Source organism: Mustela nivalis (assembly GCF_964662115.1).
Source record: "Mustela nivalis genome assembly, chromosome: 6".
NCBI lineage: Eukaryota > Metazoa > Chordata > Mammalia > Carnivora > Mustelidae > Mustela > Mustela nivalis.
The window spans coordinates 29,991,665-30,013,813 of NC_139025.1; the positions used below are offsets into that span (position 1 = coordinate 29,991,665).

The 22,149-nt window shown below is 52.4% G+C and overlaps 1 protein-coding gene across 4 annotated transcripts in view; it reads right to left on the reverse strand.

Annotated features, from left to right (window-relative positions):
* Positions 1-22,149, reverse strand: part of CCDC88C (coiled-coil domain containing 88C) — a 124,249-nt gene that overhangs the window by 59,121 nt on the left and 42,979 nt on the right. For 3 of the 4 annotated variants that reach the window (XR_014312571.1, XM_082733946.1, XM_082733947.1), the window contains exons 4-6: positions 14,378-14,447; positions 1,211-1,269; positions 458-541 (exon numbers count right to left, since the gene is read on the reverse strand). Coding sequence is in view for 3 of the 4 variants with exons in the window: in XM_082733946.1 (XP_082590072.1) it covers positions 458-541; positions 1,211-1,269; positions 14,378-14,447 (213 nt within the window). In the remaining variant the exon portion in view is untranslated. Of the gene's footprint in view, positions 1-457; positions 542-1,210; positions 1,270-7,368; positions 7,472-14,377; positions 14,448-22,149 lie in introns of those variants that run through there. The other variant, XM_082733945.1, reaches the window with a different exon arrangement.

Genomic DNA, 22,149 nt, shown 5'->3' on the forward strand with positions numbered 1-22,149 from the left:
CCGGGACTTGCTGGGTTTTACCTCCCCAAGTGGGGGCAGCTTGTTTCTCTGCCGTGTCACCAACAGAGGCGGAGAATGTCTCTCTATAAAGATCCACCATTCGAAGGAGGGTGACATTTGCCAGAAGACATCCTCAGGGTCTGTAAATCAAATCTGAGCCTAAACCACTTGACAGCTCTTAAAAATAGTCTGAGTCCATATTAGGCAAGAAGAAGAGGCAAAAGAAGACTTGATTGAGGGTTAAAAAAAATTTTTTTTTCTTATTTTTATCCCGTTTTAGCTTGCCGATGGTTACCTTTCCAAATAGAATTAATGTGTCTGCAGCGTCTGCATCTTATTAGTGGCAAGATCATTAACAGGTGATCTACTCGGTAAGCTTTTCGCCGGTGGAGGGTGCTCCAGTCCAGGTGGCCACAGGAGCAGTCTACAGCCACGTCCCCCAGAGCCACACACCTACCTCCTGTATATGGGCCACGATCCCAGCTTGGGTCTCAATGTCCAGCTGTTTGATTCTTTCGATAAATTCCTCTTTCTTCTCACACTGTGGAGGGTGACAGGCATTAAAGGAAGCATCGTGTGAGGGTGACCTAGGGCCACCCCACTGCCTAAGTACGGTTTCAGACCAAATTGGCCAGCTACCCAAGCCTTCTCCTGGCTTTCTCCCTCACAACCAAGCAAGCTCCTGTCCACCCACCAGCCCTTCCATGGAGGTTTCTCTAGAAGTTGTCAGAGGACCCCGCATCAGACCTACAGTAGAATCACCTAGGGGGGTGATTTTGAAAAAGTTCATCCCAGACTGACAACACCAGGTCGGGTGGGGGGTGGGGATGCCGAAATCAGCTCTCCAGGGGATTCTTAAACAAGGAAAGAACAAGAACACTGGGTCTAGACCAGAAGCTGGCCAACTTCATCTGTAAAGGGCCAGATGTTTTTTTTTTAAAAAAAAAAAAAAAAAAAAAGGTGGCCACAAGCCAACGTGGCCAAAGGCCCTAGTTTACTGATGCTCCTATAGATCTCTAGATGTTTCGATACTGGGAACAGTGTGCTAACAGCATCCTGGCACACGGGTCCCCACCTGCTGTCTGACCCATGGTGCCTTGTGCCAGACATAGTGGCCACCACGCTCTCAGGAATCCTAGAACTCCTCCCTCGGGAATCCCAGCCCAAGACGGCTGAGAGGAGGACCTCCCCATCCCCGCCCAGTCCTTACCTGGACGGCACAGCCCAGCACCAGCAGCAGCAGCTTCTTGATTTCTTCCATGCTCTTCCCTAAACCAAAAGAACAACATATCTAGTTAAGCTCAACTGTTCGTGAAGTTTCACCGGGGATCTCTGCCTGCTGCAGGGGGAAGGGAGGGGAAACCCAGCTAGAAAAACGGTCGTCTTTCTGCCCAGCGATATTCATCTGTTTTCTTCATATGGGTGATTTTTTTTTTTTCTTTAACAAATGAAAATTCCGTCCGTAGCTATCTGTGGCCCTTTTCCATTCCGATAACATAAACACCCTCTCATGATAATGAATGAACTGCAGAACCAGCAGCTCTTTTTTGTGTGTGTAAAGCAAAGCACAGGGGAGAGAGTATTCCCCATGGGAAATACCAAGTCCTCCAAAATAAGGCTGCATGTAACTCCACCTTTCCATCATACAGAACGTGGAACAGACAAGAGAGTGCAGCTGCAATCCCCCTCCCCACCTCACAGAATCAACATTTACCCATCGGTTCCACGCCCCTCCCCCACGTCCTCTGTATCAGTGTTTGGCTGAAGTATTCTAGAGCAAATCCCAAATATATACGTGTCAATTTTTTTTTTTTATGGTTTTTGCGAGAGAGAGAGAGGAAGAGAGTGAGTGAGCACAAGTGGGGAGAGGGGCAGAGGGAAAGGGATAAGCAGGCTCCCAGCTGAGCGGACAGCCCGATCGAAGGGGTTCAAGTCTTCGCTATTTTGAATGTGAACACTGCTACAGAGAACACTTCGTGGCTGGTATGCACGTCCCTCCTTCCTTAATAAATTGCCCCACAGAAAGGCTTTACGATTCTACTTTCTCACAACCCCAAAACAGCCAGTCCCAATACCCCGTTCTCCCTTGCCTCTGCCCTTCCGGTCCGTCTCCATTTTGCCAAAACACTACTATTTTGCCGTTTGGCACTGTATCTCTCCTATTATGGTTGAGGCCGCACACACCCTCCTCGGCAGGCCTAATTGGTTTTGATCACGTAAATAAACAGAGTCAGATACTGGGCTCCACACGGGCTCGTCACCCAGAGAGGTGTGGCTCCGACTGGCAGAACTCTTGTCTCGCAGGCTTGGTCTCCGTTTCTACGAAACCATCTCGCTACTTTCCGATGCCATGAGCTGGGTGATGTGCAAGGGTGCTGCCAGGTGAAAAATTCCACGGGGCTCTCCCTTTCTTATCATGTCCTGTTCTACTGGGGGGAGGGGTGACAAGCCACCAATAGTTCGGTTTTCTTGACAGACTTACCAGCACCCACTCACTCTGGGCAAAAATGGCCCAACGTATCCCTAGCAACCACTGGGAGGAGCAAACCCAGCCGGAGCCCCAGGAATTAGTGTCGTGGTTCATTTCCAGTCCCTGGGTGTAACCTGTGTGCGGAGTGATGTGTGATCTTGTCTTAATATTTCTCCCGAGAAGCAGCTCAACATGGCTTTTCCCGAGATCACGGCTGAGTCTCAGGTATGGGGGCTGGGCATTCTCTCAACCAAAGCTGCACCCCCCCCCCGCCCCGTTATCACCTTCCAGCCTGAAGGTGGGCAGGACGGGTTGGGGGACTGGGCCTCGGGGACCCCTGAGAGCACTCAGACCACAGTCCTAAGAATATGCTTAAGGTTTGGCACTGCACGTGCAGGGAGATGGTCAAGTCCTTCTCTTTGCTGATAAAGTACAGAACTTCATCAATGTCTAAAATGGAAAAAAATTTCACACTAAAGCCTTTTGTTACCTGGAAACCTTTTCCTTGGCTCCAGAGGTCCTAATCCATAGACATAAATAAATGCAAGACCACAATGACTAAGTTCTGCCTTAAACCTGAGCTGATGATCAATCACAGTTTTAGTCTGGATGACAAGGAAATGCCCACGGGAATATTCAGAGACTACAGTCAGTCTCACCAAAATCTTTCCCTGGCCACAGTGCTATATCCAGCCCACATGCATGCTCTCACCTCTGGCCCCTCAGTCAGTCCCCAGACACCTGACAAGTGCCCCTCATAAGCCTTTGGTGGACCTAACAGGCGCAGGAACCCCCCTCAAACCCCGCCAAGCTGTCACCAGTGATGATCACCTTGCACAGGCCATGCGCCCGGTGTATAACCAGCAGGGAGCGGACACGCAGGAGGAAAGCATTTGGAAGGTCTCAGATCGTCCCAGACGGAAGTCAGAGTTCACAAGGCAAATCTCTACCTGCTCTGTTCACAGGAAAGGCCCCAAAGGTCCTAATTATATCATACTCTAGAATAATTTAAGCAACTCCAATGATCCACATTCCCAGCTCGCAACACATAAAAACAGCAAACTGACCGCGGGAACAAGCCCTGGGCAGGCCCACTGCCAGCAGCAGAGGCACCGGCTGCAGGGAAGAGCCCAGAAACCCCGTGTACGTGTACACAAAGGGCTCAGCCCACATTCTGCTGCTCGGTGGGAGAACAAAGGGTTCTGTTCCCTCAGCACCCAGCAGCCACACACAATGACAGCCGTGAGTCACTCACTCACTGATACCCATTAGAAAAGTACGGAATTCCTGTTCGCTATGTTTTAGAACAGAGTCGGGGCAGAGGTTTTAAAGGGAGAGAGAGAAATCTTTGAAAAAATTTTCATGGAAAAAAAATTATTTAAAATGAACTTTCTGGCCATGAACGGGGTCCTAGGGAATTAACCTCTGCCCTCACTCATTTTTAAAAAGATTTTATTTATTTGAGAAAGAAAGAGAGAGAGACCATGTGCACAGAGGGAGAGGGAGAAGCAGACTCTCCGCTGAGCAGGGAGCCTCGGGCAGGGCTCGATCCCAGGACCCTGGGATCACGACCCAAGCCAGAAGCAGATGCTTAACTGACCAGGCTACCCGGGTGCCCTTACAACAAATGCACCCTGTGATTTTCACCCCATACATAGATTCCTATGCAATTTGAAAAATAAATATATTTTAAAAAGCACAAGATTCCTCGTTTCTCCTGGGAAGCTGCTGCCCAATTTCTTAAGATTTCAACAGTAAGGCGAACTACTGCTATTTTCATAAATCCGCCCGATCTGGGTTTTGAATAGTTTCAAAACATACCAGAAGACTCTGTACTGGGTCCCTGCCAGCGAGACTGGCTCAGGGACAGAGTTACGCAGGCAAAGAAGAAATAGACCTACCGACAACGCCCTCCCAAGCACCTACTACGTGCCAGGGGCTCGCTGAGCTCAGGAGTACAGACCAAGACCGCCAGCAACTCTAAAAAGCCAACAAGCGCTACAGAAACCCCGAGGAAGGACATCTAGCTTGCAGTGAGGCTCAAACAAGGCTTCCTCAAGGAAGTGACCTGTGAGCTGCGACCCAAGGATGAGAAGCAATGTGGGAGGCAGGTGAACCAGAGCTTTTCAGTCATGGGACCAGCACATGCAAGGCCTGGAGGAAAGGGAACAGAGCATGTGTCAAATTATAAATGCTTCCTGGTTAAGCTCACTAGAGTGGTTTTTCGGAGAAATGGGAGCGGGGCACGAAGCAATGTGGACTTCTGTACTGAGTGAGTCATAAGCAACCAAGGAGTGGGGGGAGGGCTGAAAACCTCCGACAGCCTCTGCATCTACTCAAAACCCCAGGGGGAATCCCATGATGGCCTGAGCTGATGGCTGAGTCTAAGAAAAACCTTAGTTACTTTACTACCTGCTTCCTGAAGCCTTGACACAGAGAAACTCACAGTGGCCTTTCTTTGCAGAGCTGGAATGCATCTGCTGATCGAAGATACGTATAAAGCTACAGATATGTGTGGTAGTCAGCTTCCAAAACAGAAGAGAAGCTATCTGACATTGCACGTGGGGTGAGGGTGGGCCTGGGGATAGGAGGATGGTTGGACAATTAAAGTACATGAACATGGGGCGCCTGGGTGGCTCAGTGGGTTAAGCCTCTGCCTTCAGCTCAGGTCATGATCTCAGGGTCCTGGGATCAAGCCCGGTATCGGGCTCTCTGCTCAGCAGCTGGGTTAGATCTGGGTTGAAAAATCCTTTCATCTTGCGTCCGTGGTACACATCATCTCACCGGCTTCTTACGGAACCTGAAATGAGGCCTCAGAATCCTCCTGAACAGAGCACGTGACAGCCACTGTCGATCAATGGAAGCTGACACATGAAACAAAACCCGTCCCCCATGCCCAGTACACGATCTCAAGAGTCCTTTTTGGCTGTATTCGGATTCGCTAAGAGGCAGCCACTTCCTAGTCTCTGGATACAGGAAATAATGCTTATCGTCTATAAATGATCACTGAGCTATGAAGGTGGGGATTTGGGCAAGGGGACACCAAGACCCCTCTTAGATGGAGCTCCTCTAATCCCCAGCTGCACACCTTCTGCCTGGTGGCAGTTGGAAGACAGCGATTACCTTTAAGACCAGAGAAAGGTACCACCACGGAGTCCCCTCCGTCACGCTAACTCCACTCTCTACAACCACAGAAGCCCAAGATCTGCAAACGGCCAGCAAGGCTGAAGGTTTAGGGGCGCCTGGGTGGCTCAGTGGGTTAAGCCGCTGCCTTCGGCTCAGGTCATGATCTCAGGGTCCTGGGATCGAGTCCTGCATCGGGCTCTCTGCTCAGCAGGGACCCTGCTTCCTCCCTCTCTCTGCCTGCCTCTCCATCTACTTGTGATTTCTCTCTGTCAAATAAATAAATAAAATCTTTAAAAAAAAAAAAAAAGGCTGAAGGTTTAACCCTCACAGGCTAGAAAATGGACCCATTCAAGTTAATTTGGTCTCCCCACATGCCTACAGACCATGTCTGCCCGTGCACAGAATACATGATCATTGGACTGAACCCCCAGAGCACAGTATTCTCTCCATCTTACAAACAAGAACAGGTTTAGATAAGCGGGGTCCCGGACTCAGATCTGGTTCCAGATTGGCCACTGCTTGCTTTGCCCCAACTCTCTACCATCCCTGTCATTACCGATGGTCCCAGTTCCTTCCAGAGCAAGGCTCTATCTGGTTGAGCATCTGATCCCAGTGTGCTAGTGGGCAGGTAGTTAACGCACGCCTGCGGACTAGACCAGTCACCTGAGCAGCTCACATCGAACCCCCAGCAGAAGGACCCAGAGAACAGGCTTGCCTTCCTTCCCAGCCACGATGGAGGCCTCACACACGCACGGACATACTTTTCCTTAATACTTCCTCACGCTGCTCTCCTCTGCCTTACGGGCTTGAGTCAATCACCAACTATGCTCTTCCCAGTTTCTTGTTTTAAAAACAGCCGTTTCCTGAGGATGATGGTGGGCCTGTTTCGTTGATTTAAAACTAGCCCTGCACTGAGCATGACTGTGTACCTGTCTCCTCAGTGGAGACACCCCGGGACTCACCGACACGGGCACAGCTCTGCAGGTCCTCCTGGGGGTTCCACTTAGATCAAGAACAGCTGTTTATTACTATTTAAACAGTCAGGGTTGCCTTCCCCGGGGAATTGCTGGGGAACAGTATGAAAGGCGAGGTGGTGGTAGGTGGTAGGTGGGCCCATGGGGACCCTCCATGTACCTGTCCCGGTCCATGCGGGCTGAGGCAGGCACCCCCCACACACCTGCTACCTCCCTGTCTGGAAGTGTGAACCCTGTGAAACCTTTACCTAGCTTTCTCATAAGCAGAATGTGGCCCCCACCAGGCATTACCATAACCCCTTTAATTATTAAATAAATGGTCATCGCAGGTGGGCTCTGGCAGGCAGAGTCACATGTCTGTGCGAAATGGGGCAGAGGCCTCCCTAGCGCATCATCCCAGTGTCTGTCCACCACCCACAGCAAGCCTGCCCCCACCCCTTAGCCCCCCCCACCCCGCACCACCACGTGGGCAATAGGAGGCCTTTGACGGGAGGCAGCTGCTCCCAGATGACAAAGAACACCCAAAACAGTCCCACCGTGCCCCCCGGACAGCATCACCACCAACAAAAAGGGCCCCCACCCCCGACTGCCGCCGCACCCAGCCTTCCCCGGGCCCAGCAGGTGAGAGCTACTTCTCCTGAGCAGCCAGTAACAGAAGACCAGAAAAAGCAGAATCGACCACCAGAATTCAGCTGGAGACCCAGCGTCTGCGTGGGCAGGAGAGGACAGGAGGCAGGATCCCCCCCGATCACCAGGCAAAAGACTCAAAGCCCAAATCCTCTCGGGGACCATAAAGACCTTTCACAAATAACATCTCGTCCCTCCTCGGCGGATGGCCACGGCCACAGGGCACAGTCCCGCTGGAAGCCATGGTGTGGTGATCGCAGCCAGGGGAGCCGTCTCTGTGTACAGCCCATCGCTAAGAAGTTTGCTAAACAAAGGCTGGTCTCCAGGCCGATCCCACGGGCTGTTCCGAAGGCCAGCCTTTGGCCGCATTGGAACACTTGCCTGGGCCTGGTGTTAGCCAAGCTCCTCACGTTCCTGGAGGAGCCAAGGGCTAGCTTGCCGATGAAGTGCCAGCAACCCCCCGCATTCTAGATGGGACTGAAAAACTCATTTCTAAACCCAGCCAGCAGCACAGAAGCCAAGAGGCATGATGTGGCCTCGCTATGCGAAATAGGGTTTGGGAGATTTTCTGAGCCTGTTCCCTCAAGGAGGGGACAGGGAGCATAAACAGAATCAGAAGCCTGCAAGGTTGGTTTTCCTTTTTGTTCGCTTACATCTTCCCTCTTCATTTCAAGGATCTGAGGTTTTTATAATAAAACCAGAAATAAAACTATATGCATACAAGACAAGATCAGACTTAGGGGAAAATTGAAAGAAAAAAAAAAAAAAAAGGTATGGAGAAAGAACTCAAGAATGTCTCATTAACCTCCAACGGTGGATGCTTGCCACCATGTCCCTTGCCAAGCAGGACAGGGGGGAGGGTAGGACTGCAGGAAGATGGCAGGGGAGGGAAGCCAGCCCTTGTCCCCCCTTCGCGGGGACAAGAAGATTGTTCCTAATAATCCAGACTCTGGGCCCTCCTTCCTGGCTGCCATGGGCACACCAGCCCCGCACAATCTCCCTGTTCACCACTGAAACACGGAGCAGCACAGTGTGGACCACGAGGGAAGGCTTCCATGGGATCTGAAAAGTACTTCCAAAATGCCCTTGATAGGAGAGCAAGCAAACACTGTTAAATTCCAGGAGTCTCAGGGAGCCCCGTCTCCCTCTGGCCTTTGAATGTGTGTCAGCTGTGTCCTGAGTATGGTGCCCTTCATGGGAGTCCAACACAATTCTCCCCCCTCAAGCTCTTCCATCCCAGGACACCTTCCTTTCTGATGCTCTGCCAAACACCTCCTCCAGGAAGTCTTCCCAACCCGCCTAGGCAGAGCTTATTACCTGCTCTGCACTCTTTGGAAAGTACACTTGCATCGCTTCTTGCCCTGGAACAGATCTAGTAGTTACCAATGCTGTCCTCCTCCTATCCTTTCTCTAACAAAGACTGGAAGCTTCTTGAGCACAGATAGCCTGCTTGGTTCCAGGGCCCCTGAACCCCCCAGGAGAGGGTGGGCATTGACACAAAAGCTGGAGGAGAGGGATAGGCTGAGCTTCTCTGTGGGGGCTCTGGCTGAAGGGTAGGTAGCCTTCTCAGAAAAGGAAAGGTATAGGGTCATTCTCATCTAGTATGTGGGAGGTGAGGGCAGGGCAGATTGGAAAGTCGCTCTCTGGTTTCCTCAGCCAGAGCAGCGATCAGAATGGAGGCCTGCATGGGCTGGGAGGGAGGACATTCACAGGATCTGCGGGCTCAAAACACTCTTACGCCTCATGGTGCTTTCTGTGTCTCTAGGACCCCCAGTACATGGAGAAAACCAAAGACCAAGGGCAAGCACACTGAATAGGGATAAAGGGAAGACCCCAGGCTCTCCTCCAAAGCTCCGGCCGTGTTCGCGGGCAGCACTCTGTAGGCTCTGGGATCAGCCCTCCCAGGGCCCGGGGATCTCGCCGGGTGTCTGCACCAGGCAGAAAGAGGAGGGCGGCCGGCACTTCTGCCTGCCCATGTATGCATCCCCCTGCAGAACTCACAGTGACAGATACGTCTCTCTTCCATGAGATCCTAACGCTGTGTGCCTCTGAATGCCTTCCCTCTCCTCTCTCGCTGGGTTTCTGCACCTCAGGGGCTCCCTCCCTCCCGTTCTGCACGTCTGACGTGGGATCAGCCATGTACAAGTCAGAATACCACCACTGCACTTGGATCCAAACCTGGCAAGAAAAGCCATGCTCTCTCCCAGCCCGACTGTTGAATGACTCAGCAGAGAAATTAATTTGCTAACACCACCCTGGCTTCCCATCAGGCGAATCTAGTTTTTTGTGTGTGGCACGGTGGCAGGTCTGGCTGCTGAGAGAACAGGGTTTGAAGGGACGGGGAAGCTGGTCTAGGTCTGGCCCAAAACCTTTCCTTGCTTTACGGACAAAGCGGACATCCAGAACAGACTCTGGTAAATCACGCCAGTGTACTTAATGGACGCGCAGCTGGCAAGACTGAGGCGAGGGCAGTTTCTAGGGCCTCACCTCGGGCCTCGCAGAGCCGCACACACGGGCTTGGGCAGAGAGCAGCTCTCACGAGACCCTGACCACGGACATCTGACCTTCCCATCTGGGAGAGCTTGTCTTTAACTCTCCTCAGGAGCACTCATTTGAAGAACAGGAAAGTGGGGACAGGAGAGAGGATGAAGGTGGGTCTCCAGCAGTCGTCATTTACTGAGCACCTACTATGTGCCAGGCACTGCTCTAGATATCTGGAACATAGTGGCAACAATAGAAAAATAAAAAACCCACAAAGATCCTGCCCTCATGAGAGATTACATTGTGTGTGTATGTGTACGCACGCGTGCATATATGTGTGTGGGGGGGGGTTGATAAACAATGCAACAGTCATGAAAAATAAATGATCAAGTATACCAGAGAGTGATAAACACTGTGAGAAAGGGAGGGCAGAGCAGGATGAGGGGATGGGGTCCCAGAGGCCAGGGGGCTGCAGTCACAGGTGGCCCCTGAGCCAAGACCCATGCGTGCCTGGGAAAAGGGAGCCAGGTGGTGGAACCGGCCAGCGTGCACGGGTCCTAGCACCAGGAGGGAGGGGGCAGTAAAGTAACATAATCTGACTCACTTGCTAAGGAGACCAGGGCAGGGGACAGACGGCAGGAAGCAAGGACAGGGACAGCAGGTGGGCAGAAGGCTACTCTGGTGTGTAGCCAGGTGAAAGTCAGGGGTGTCTGGAACCGGGGTGGCAGTGAGGCAGGAAGAGGGAAGAAGAGCTCAGGTGTTTGGAAGGTAGAGCCAAGGCATCAGCCTGACAAGCGAGTGTGGGTGAGAGAGGAGGGCAGGATTTGGCCAGCCAGAAGCACAACACACGACACTCTACGAGACCCGGCCCTGAGAGCCCCAGCACAAGGCTTTCCCACCAACAGCTGTCATATAAAGGTGAGCAAGGGGCTCAGAGCAGGGTCCTATGAGACCCCAGGCCAGGCTCTAAGATGTGGGGTCCACAGTGATGAGGCACTAGGCAGACGCCTCCCAAGGGACTGATATCCAGTTGAGAGACCGCTGCAAAACCAAATACTGTTAGAACACCCAGAGAGGCCATCAAGGTACAAAAGAGATAAGAGAGAAAGGGGATTTGGGGTCAGGCGGGGACAGACACTGAGGAGAGATTTTTTTTTTTTTTTTAAGATTTTATTTATTTATTTGACAGAGAGAGATCATAAGTAGGCAGAGAGGCAGGCAGAGAGAGAGAGAGAGAGGGAAGCAGGCTCCCTGCCGAGCAGAGAGCCTGAGGGGCAGAGAGCCCGAGCCAGAGAGAGTCTTGATCCCGGGACCCTAAGATCATGACCTGAGCCGAAGGCAGTGGCTTAACCCACTGAGCCACCCAGGCGCCCCTGAGGAGAGATTTGAAAAGCACTTTAAAGTATATGAGGTTCTTCCTCACATTCATGGAGCTGTCCCTGAATCCCACCCAAGGCAGAAAAAAAAAAAAAAAGAGAGAGAACATCCTTTTGTTCAATGGGTGTGGCAGGTTCTATACACAGAAAAAATCTCTTAATAGTAGGAATTATGACATCTTCCTTCCCTAGGTCAGAGGTTGGGGGCAAATGTTTGGTGTCTCGGGATGGATGTCACTGTGTGTGTGTGGGTGTCTGACTAGACACTTTGCTGGGCTCCACTGAGGTGCATTTGCCAAAAGAAAAAAAAGACAAAGAAAAAGCCCCCACCCACCAAACAAAACCATGAACTGGGAAACGTTGTAAGTAACAGTACGGTTCCCTCACCAGCCAGCAAGAGCACAGGCCTGCCCCTAAGATATGTGTGGCAGCATTAGTGAAAAGGCAGCGCCCCTCCCAACTCCCAAACCCACTTCTAGGCAACCACACAAAAAAGAAACCAAAAGGCTTTGTTCTTTATTTAAAAAGAAACCCAAAATGCTTCTTCACTCATCTATGTTTTAAAATTTAAGACAGAACACACTATTCCATAAACATGCCTCTGTGTCTTCTCGCTGGCGGGCCTCCCTTGCCAACCTCCCCTGTTCTCAGAGGCCCTGGGACCCCTGTCAGAACTACCCAAGCGTGCACCCAGTTCACAGTTCCCTGCGGTGACGCGGGGTGAGGCGGCCCCAGCCCCCCGGGCGGAGCTTGCTGAAGCCACGGGGAGTCAGGCCGGCCCAGAGGCCCCCCGAGCTTGCTGCCAGGCCAACGTGCACACTCTCTTTCGGCCTGTCCGTCAGAGCTGGTGACACTACCTTTTCGACGGATGGGTACTGACTCTATACGGTGCTAGGGACACTCCATTCACCAGTCACAGCCTCAAAAGCAGCCGCCCCACAATGTTCTAAGCCTGAATGATGGTGAAGTCTGCCCAATTCTATACACTCACGACAAAAAATCACTACGTTGTATCCTGAGGGGGAGCAAATGTGATGGCACAAAACTATAGCTCAATAAAGCAATTTCAAAAACAAGTCACAGTGTCCACACCCGTGTAGATTCTTTTGCTCTGCACCAGACCCGACATGGGGACCTGGGTCCTCTGCATAAAGACAGCCCCCTCTGGGCCCATGTGGCTCAGAGGCTGGAAGAGAGACTCTGCTAGGGGAGAGGCTGGAGCCAGGGTACCAGGGTGTGGAGGTGGCTGGTGAGGGGGCCTCCGGAGGACAGGCTTCCAGGTGGCAGCAGGAAAGGGTTGGGGGGGGGGCACAGACAGGGAAGAGGAGGGGCCCCACCAGAGGCAGGGTGGGCAAGTTACACGGCACGATGGGGTGACAGGATGGCGGGATGTTGGTGGGTGGGGTGGGGAGGATGTGTTTAATGTCAGGCTGAACCATATGCCAGAGCCACATCTGTAGGTCAAAAGGGTCAAATCCTGGCCCAACCTGGCCTGTCTGTGTGTGACACAGGCGGGAAGCCCAGGACCCAGGGTCTGCTAACAGGCCATGTAACCGCAGGCTCGTCACTTAGACCCCACAGGCCTCTGTCGTCTCATCATAAGTGGGATGGCACAGCTGCACCCCAGAAGCACAATCCTATTCCCATGTTTTCACACACCCACGATGCCCAGCACGTGGTAGGCTCACCAGGGGCTCGAGGAGGGAGCATCCTTCTTTCCTGCTGCTTCACCTGCCTCTTCACCTTACACCCCTGGCTGCCCCCAGAGCGGACAGAATAGCGGAGCTACGTTTGAACCACCCACCTCCCACGAGCATCTCTCCCCGCCCCTATTAAGACCAGCCACCGAATAAATCAGGACAGGAAGCACAATTCTGCACAGCAAAGCAGACCCCCCCACCTTCCTGGTGTTACCACGGAAACACGGGAGTGCCAACTGCCCCTGGGGCCCGGGACTATGGCTAGAGTGGGCTGCATCTGGCATCCTCAACCTGGGGGAACCCTGAAACAAAGCCAGACGGCCCGAAGGCAGAGCCAGGGCCAAGGCGAACCAAGGGCTCCCTGTTACCGACGCACAGAGCGGGGAAGGGTGTTTGCTGCCAGATGCCAGCAGGGGGGCCAGCAGGTGGGCCAGGGCGGCCTCTGCAAAGCCGTCACTGTGCAAGGCCGTGAACGTTCACGGCCCACAGCGCTAGTGATCAAGGGGAGGTCCAAGAAACCTCTTCCTTTTGGCTCACGCCGAGGTAAGGCCACACGCCAGCTCACGGGGCCCCTAAGGACACCTGCCACAAGAAAAGTGATTTGATGCTCCGTGGTCCTGACTCGGTGCCTCCAGATGCCACGGCAGCTCCTGGGGCCACGGCACTCAGAGACGGCTTCTCTGTGGGGACTGTCCTGGGCCGGTCAGTCAGAGTTCTGTTCCTTCAGTCCTGAGGCAACACCAGCTACTCTCATAAGAAAAGGGCAAGAGGGGCCAGACACCAGTGGGAACAGGGTGAGGAGACGCCACGGAGGAAAGCTGGTCTTTTCTGTAAAAGCCACTTTTGTGGGGGGGCCTTTCCTGCACTCCTGGACCCTCACCTATTCTAGGAGGCCAGAGACCGACGCCGGCCAGGTCCCCACCGGAACAAGTCCCAGCCAGCGAGGACATTGTCCCTGGGCCTGCACGCTGACGTCCACGAGCCATAGGTGCGGGTCAAGGCACACGATCGTGCCAAGGAAAAAAATATCTATCACCCTCTTCAACTCACTCGGTGAGTTAGCTGGCAGGTATGCCCTAAGCTCTGCTTTCCTGGAAGGTGTCCAGGAGGACATTTCCTTCAGTCCTTCAAAGTCACACTGAGGGTCCAAGCCCAGGACTTAGAAACCTTGCCCAACGCTGGTCTCCAGAGACCAGCAGAAGGCATGAAAGCTGAAACAAGACAGGACATGCTGGAGAGATCCAGCTCGGGGTCAATGAAAGCACGTCAGGATCCCCGAGGAAGGGATGTTTGTTCCTGCAAAATACTCTGACCTTCTTGCCAACAGGTAAAATGGTGTGGATTCTGTCCTTACTACGGAGAGACCCCCCCGGCAACTCCAGAGACAGCAGTGGGCTCTCCTGCCTCTGCACTTGCAAAAGAGGGGTCCAGGGGTTGGGAGGACTCATTCGTAAGGGAAAAAATGCGCTCTTGGCTTCACGCCTCTGGGGAGTAAGCCACCCCTTCCAGAAGCTCACCCAAACGATGCCGTGTTTTCACCGAGCTGGCTCAGAGCTGTGTGTCCAGCAGCTGCTCAGAGCCCACGGCGCTGCCCGGGCACCCCAGGGGGCAGCTGCCACTCACCAGACAGTGGGTCTTTGCCAATCATCAAGACATTGGGCAAATTCATTACGATCAGCTGCTGGAGAACTTCCTACAGAAACAAAGGGGAAAAGATATCGTTAAGAACAGGAAACAAAATTAAAGAATGACTAAGAAAATTACAGTCTGTCCCTGGATAAGCGTGCGGCCAGTAAGTGCTAAGTCTGAGGATCCTCTAAAATAGGAAGGAATATTTAGGACATAAATAAACGAGGAAAGCCCAAGTTAAGTACATTTCCGCCTTGATCACTAACATAAAAATCACGCCTGCCAATGCAGAGAGGCCTACTGCAGGCCAAGGATAGAGGATTAGGTCTAAGTTTCTTTTTAAGAGAGGTCTTTATTTTTATTGTATGGTTTGCTGGTGCAGTTAAAAAAAAAAAAGTACAGAGCAAAGATGAGAGAGAGACTACGGAGTCTTTATAACCTAGTGATTCAGGTTCCTAGCATTCGGCAGGTCTTTGGACGGAGCTATAAATGAGACTTCCCTCATTTACAGCAGCGGCGCCCCCGGGGGAGGGGATAAATCACAGCTAATCTGCCCCTGTTAAAGGAGGCTCGAGGAAATGAGCCGCCTTCTGGCCCTCACACCAAGGGGCTTTGAAAGAAGGGCCCAGGCACCAAGCTATCAGTCATGCCCCCGTGTCTGGGGTCTTTTTAACAAGCTCCCCCAGTGGAGCGTGCGGCTCCGACAGGTCGAGCTCGCGCACCCATTTCCCAGAGCACTTCTCAGGACAGGTCGTCTTCTCTGCCCAGATGTGCCTTTTCACCAATCGGAAGATTAAAGTCTCATTTTTACAGAAGACAAGGAAGGGGGTAGGTTTCTCTAAGTATTCTCGTCTGAAAAGATTACAAAAGGGGTCACTACAGAAATTTTTCACTGAAGTTCCTCCTGTGCCTTTTTTTTTTTAAAGATTATTTCTTTACTTATTTACTTGAGAGAGAGAGAGACAGCACGAGCAGGGCTGAGGGACAACCACACTTCCCGCTGAACGAGCCCAGTTCAGGGCTAGACCTCAGGACCTGGGGATCATGACCTGGGCCGAAGGCAAGTGCGTAACTGACTGAGCCAGCCAGGTGCTCCTCTCTGATGCCTTTTGGAAAAATGTTTCCAGCAAGACAGCTTCTTTCCAGCATCACTCTATTGCACCAGGTGAACTCGAGCATCTCTGTAATCTGTATAATGTCAACTAGCCCTGAGGAAGAAAACAGGGACAATCACACAGTCCTCTAACACCACGGGGCCCAGCTGAATAGCCCAGAACGATGTCCAAATCAGAGTGGTAGCCATGGCAAGCATGCCCGGAGAGGCCAATACCTTCAAAATATACATAAAGTGATTTGCTCCTCCCCCCTCAGTGTCTTTCCATGGCTCCTGTCCACACCAGACTAGGGGCAGGGGGAGAGGGGCGGATGCAGACCCAAACACACCGGGCCCCTTTCCACTCAATGTCGGCGAGCGTTTTTATTATCTGGGGTTGCAGGTCACCACGTGAGAGGCTAACGGTCTCTCAAACACATCTTCATTGGCGAGTACCCGTGCCGGACAGAAGCAGAAGTTGTAGAGCAGCCTCAGCCCTCCTCCGGGGCCGAGAGAAGTCAACACACTTACAAAACAGTCTCTCAACTGAATGCTCGCGCCAAAAGATTCCGCAGTCTCTCCCTGGGGCAAAACACACACGGAGAGTAAAATCAGCAAAATCCACTTTCTAGCTCACTCATCCAGCAAAAAGAAGGACTCCAGGCCAGATTAAGCCCATTCCGTCACGGAGTCGCTACTCTGCCTCCACGCTGAACTCAAGAGCTCAGCCCCGCTTCTGGAAGATTTACTTGCTGTCACCGTCCAACCAGCTACAGTCCCTTTGGAAGCCCGGGCTGGTTTCCCTCTCCCAACGTCCAAGCGTCTGGGGGCACCAGAGCTATGACTGGGTGCTCACGCTTACAAAGGAGACATAGAATGTGAAATCGTCTCAAAGAATTCTCCAGTAATAACAAGGTGGTATTTTTATGCTAATGATTATCTCAGCAAAAGATCATTGGAAACACTGCTAGAAATTATTGCTAGAAACGTATCTTCTCCCCAAACAGAGTATTTCACATCAGTGTTTTTAATTTTCCCACAAGAAATGTGTCCCTTGGTGCAATCGAGAAGTATTACTTTATGAACTGATGATTTTTTAAATTTGTTCCTTTCAAACAACACTGTGGGTCTCCTAAGATCGAATCCTGTGGCCCAAAGCACTCCTGAGACACTAACCTTCTCCCTATAGGCCCGCCAAGCACATGTTCAGCAAAAGCAGGCTCCAAGGTGTGAGGGCACGGACAGAGCTGTCCAGTAGAAATACAATATGAGGCACACATTAATTTTGAATGTTCTAGTAGCTACCCTAAAAAGGATAAGGAAAAAAAGGTGTGTTTGCACATATGAAAATATTCGAATAATATGTTAAGTCAGCATATCCAAAATATTATCATTTTGCCATACAACCAACATAAAATCATGAACGAGATATTTTACATTCTCTTCTGGTACCAAGGTCTCTAGAATCCACTAAGATTATACCCACAATCCTTGTCAACTCAGATGCTAAATTTTCACTGGAAACACTTGATCTGAAAAAAGCAGTTTCCCAACACACTTGTAAGTCTTCCAACAACCGAATCAAGTGTCAGTTTTCAAACGTCAGGAAAATTTCACTTCCTCAGTCACACCAGCCACACACGGAGGCCCCAAGAGCCACATGTGACTAGCAGCTGTCACGCCCAGGACATATCAGTCACTCCCCAACACCAGTGACAAGAGGACTCGGTGGCAGTCAGTCCCCGAGGAAAGCTGAGAAAATACATCTATCGTCCCCTCGGGGTGGCAGGGCCTCCAAGGCGACAGGCCAGGCCCTCCATCTAGTGGGGACGTGAGGTGGTTGCTGATAAGGAGACCCTCCCTCCTGGGAATCAGAACAGAAAGCCACTGTGCAGGCCGCAGCTGACTCTGGCCAGCTCGGCGGGCACCTGGTCACACCCGGCCGACGGCGTGGGGTGGGAAGGAGCCAGGATGGAGAACACAAGCCCAGGGGTGTGCTCTGAGCAGCTCTCTAGCTGGCCAGCAAGCCCTCCTGGTGCCAACCCAGGCCTCTGCAAAGAGCAGAAGCAAAGGCCAGTCACCGGCAGAAGCAAAGAGGAGGGAAAGGGGCACACGAATCTCCACACCGTTTGGTCTTGTCACCACATCCCTGTGGCCTGACGGGCAGGAGGGAAGAGTCAGACTCAGGGTGCAGCTTTCCCAGAGACACGCCCCCACCTTCTGCGGAGACGGGGGGTGGGGGGGTGGGGAGGTAGGGAGGTGGGGGGTGGGACGGACGAAATGCTAACTCCGGAGATCCAGGCGGGATTCTGTACCTCTCTGCGCCTCCCCGGGTCCCCTCCTCTGAGTGTGTTCTCAGATCCTAACATAAGATGCTGGGGAAGCCCCAGATGTTCCTTTTCATACACGAAGCCATACTAATTGCCTCCTGTTAGGATCCCATTGGTAACTGATGTAAACAAACCCAGAGTCCCGAGAATGGGTGAGAGGAGGGTGGGCATAGCGGATGCTCAGTGGCGGAGGGCTGGGAAGTGCCCTGTGATGTAAGAAGGGGAGAGAGCCCCCGGGACACCAGCCGGGCTACAAATCCAGAAGCTGGATCTTACCAGAATTCTGAAGTTCCTCCAGGGGCTGGCAGCCCTACCTGCTGGGGGAGCAATGGGGTTGGCCAGGACACTCTGCAGGGAGCGTCTGTCGCCCCAGTTGGCGGTGCCGAGGGCTGCGCATCTGTGTGTGCACGTGATGTCAACAAGCCTGGAGGCTCCCCCTGACGACATCCCGGCCCCAGTCCGATTCCCAGCTTCCTGATTTCAGCAGCAACCCAAGGGGGAGAACACAGGGCCCGTGGCATGGCTCTTCAGGTCATGGCTGGGGAGAAGTTCTGAGAACAGAACCAGGGAGTGGAGTGGGAGGAAAACGCTCCCTTCCTATTAGAATTCTCTCCCCGCAAGTACAAATATATTCGATGGGGGGAAAACACAGGAAACCGGAGGGGGAGCCCCATTCTGGGCCTCACAGGTCCTGGAGCACAGGAAGGATGACAGAAGATGCTAATGAGCAGATTCCAGAGGTGGCCAGGGACGCACACACCTCACACTTGATTACAACTAAGCGGGTGGCCCTGGTGGACCCAGGAGCATGGCCTTACCACCAGTGACACCAAATGCTTGTCCTGCTGGTCTTTGAAGCCACCGTGGGGCCCGGGACCACAAGGTCGGGCTACACCCTCGGCACCCTTCTGTCCCCAGCCCTCCTCCTCAAACCCCCTCCCACCTCACTCCTCTCGGGGACATTCAAGGTTTCCCAAACGCCTGCACTAGGCGGGTACCAGTAAAGTCTAAGGATGAAAAGACCTGGAAGGCTCTGTCACTGCCCTGTGGACAGGGCTGCCCAGCTAGAGGCAGGAGGACACAGTGAGGGGGAGTCAGAGGCCTGAGGCGGCACAGCAGGGGCTGAGAGGGACCCGGGATGGACCCCAGCAGGGGTCTGATGGGACCCCCTCGCTCCCCAGGGCTTGGAGATGAAGCTCAATTGCTGCATTCTGTCCAGCCACTCCATTAGTGAGGTCCCGGTGGAAGCTGGGCCCCCAATTCCATTCTGGCCAGTCCCCATTCAGGACTTACAGAGAGCGCACCTGTCACCCATGGCAGTCGAACATCGGGAAGACCCAGAATGAGCCTGTGCTTTCTCCCAGGACCTCTTCTCTTGGTTTAGGAATGGGGGACACAGCTCAGGCCCCTTAAAACCCCTCCACTGACGCCTGGGCATCAGGGCATGTACCCCAAACTCTTTGTAAACAGTCTGCCTCACAATACCACTGTCAACAGCAACATAGTAAATGGAGGGCCGAAAACAGCCCCCGCGACACCTCAAAATACAGTTGAAAGGATGGCGAGCCAAGTGATCGAGGAGGGGCACCTCCACACGGTGGCTACGAGTGGATCCCGGGGGCTGGGTAGGTCTGGGGAGATCCAGCACTCATCCTGGTTCCTGAGACCACGACCGATGCCTGAGCCAGAGAGACACGACTGCACGGGCAGTCCTGAAGGCACGTCAGTAAAGAAAGAGAAACCCACAGAGAAGCTACCAAAATGACAGCACATTCTTTCCTACAGCCACCATGACAAGGGCACTGCCCAACATTTTCTAACGATCCTGGGGCTCGTACCCCCTTAAATGACGCTATGTTAACCCCACGACCTGGCTTCTCAGATTGTTTTTGCCAGCGACTGAGCTGTGCAATGACAGGCTCCCAGAAATCATCTTTTCCTTTGAGACAACTCACCACGTATCCAAGAGGAAAATGACAGGATTTCACTTCCATTTTTTTTTTAGAACACCAGCCCCTGCTCTCTCAAAGTACACTCTGGCATCTCCCACCAGGAAACGCAAAGCCTCCCTCAGCTGGGAAGAACAGGTTGCCAGCTGGTAGGACCCCGGTGACCCTGGACTGGGGGGCGGAGGGGGGGCCTCACGTACTGTCCCCGCTGCACTCTGGGGATGGAGGCTGGAGGCCCTGGGGGGAGGGGTGGGCTCTGGAGCACCAGGCCCTTGATGATTGGGGCTCAAGGGGTCCCAGAAAAGTTCCATCCGCTACCTGGGGCAGTGTAAGGGCCTCCCTGAAGAGTCTCACAATCCCGCCAGGGCCCATCTGGACCTCTGCGCCTGCCCAAGCAGAAAGGTCATCTTCTCTTGTGGTGGAAGAGATGCAAGGTCCTGGAGAAGTTTCGGGGTGGAAACGCTTGTGTGCGTGTACATGTGCGTACATATGGGGACTGCAGGATCGAGGACACGGATGTCACGAAGACACTGAAAGAATTCTTTTTCTTCCCTCCAAATGAAACTCAGTTTTATGGCTTGATATTATGCCAGAAAGACAAAATAAGTGCTGTCAAAGTTCAGGTTCTCAGAATCACGAGTGATTTGACCAGGAGCTGATGTTGAGTAAATGAGGGGGAATCCCAGAAAAGTGCAGACAATCACCCAGCAGAGGCATCCAGAAGGTTACCAAGGAGGTCGGTATGGTCTGAACAGCAAAAATGTGCCTTCCACACAGCCAAAGAGACAAAGAGCCTTCTATGGACCTGGCCATGTTCTCAGAGTCAATACTGAAAATCAGAAACACGCGTGGCATTGGCTTTGATCATGCACCCAGCCGCCTCTAGGTCTCCGTTCAGATCCTCAGAAGTCACACACTGAGCGCTGTGCTGTGAGATGAGCACTCTCAGCCTGAATGGAAAGGCAGGGAGGTAGAAAATCATAGCCCAGAAGGCAGGGGTCAGAGCAACACAGCACAAGGAACACCACCAAACCCTACCCAGGTAAGTCCGGGAAGGCTTCCTGAAGGTGGCTTTTGAGCTGGGCTATGAAGAATGCTTAGGAGTCCCATAGGAGGAGGAGAAAGCCCAGAAATGGCTGAACTGCTGAATGTGGCCAGCAAGTCAAGCCTTGGGTTACACTGTACCACACACTCTGCAGGTCCCAGTGGGGCATGTTTTCTTCCCCCCACATCCCTAGCCTGCACTCCTCCTAGTCAGAATCCTATTCATCCTCTAAATCTCACAGAAAGTATTACCTCCTCCTTCCAGCTACCTTTGATGCCATGAAGCACATGCAACTTTCTTTCCTCTGAATTCCAAATGCTTCATTTGCCCATGTCTGTGGTCCTTTCGCATTTTGCCTTGTCACGCAACACCCCCCCCCCATCGCACTCAGAGGCAGCGAAAAGCTGCTACAATGCCAGCTGACAAAATTAGACTGATCAGAAAAGATTTCTCAAAATTTACATCAAAAAAAATTTTTTTTTCTTTTAAATGGGGGCACCTGGCTGACTCAGTCCTGTAAGTGTCTGACTCCTGACCTCAGCTCAGGTCTCTATCTCAGGGTCCTGAGTTTAAGTCTCACATCAGGCTCTACACCCAGCATGGAACCTACTCAAAATAAATAAATAAATAAAAATAAATTCTCCTTTTTAAAGGGAAGAGGCATCTTCTATGTCTCTTTCTCACTAATGGGGGGATCAGGTCCTGAAAACCATCTGCTTTGCTCCACCACCATGATTGAAGTAACTCAACTGTCTTTGTCTGGAAACCTTGTAAAACCTGCGGCCATAGGCCTTAAGATTCACCAGCCTACAGGTGTTAACGAAAGTTAAAACATCTCAGAGTGAGTTTGTAGCGCTCCTTTGAATGTGCCATGCTTTCCCATTGTTAATTCCCAAATATGATTGTTCAAGGAGCAAACAAAGTTTCATTTATTTTTTTTTCAAAGTTTCATTTAAATGAAAACAAGTTTCATTTAAAATTCCTACACTAGGAAGCGAGTCCAAGAAAGGTATCGCCCCGAATTCCAATGCTCCCAGGGTCTGCTACAGTGCCCCATACAAGAAGACACGTCTAACCCCCACAGCAAGAACCCCGCCGGGGGGTGCACAGCACCAGTGAGGGTTCACGCTGAGGATGTACATCTGGGACTCCACAAGGCTCCGATGCTCAGGGAGCACCCCAGACAGACCCACAGAGCTGGGACAGTGTCTGGGCCCTCCGCACACATGTCCTCCTCACTGTTCATGCTCAGGTCACCAATGAGCTATCCTCCCAGCGACGCATTTCAACACCTCGTACCCGGATCTGGCTCAGAGGGGTTCCATAACACCCTTTGATACTCCTCAGTC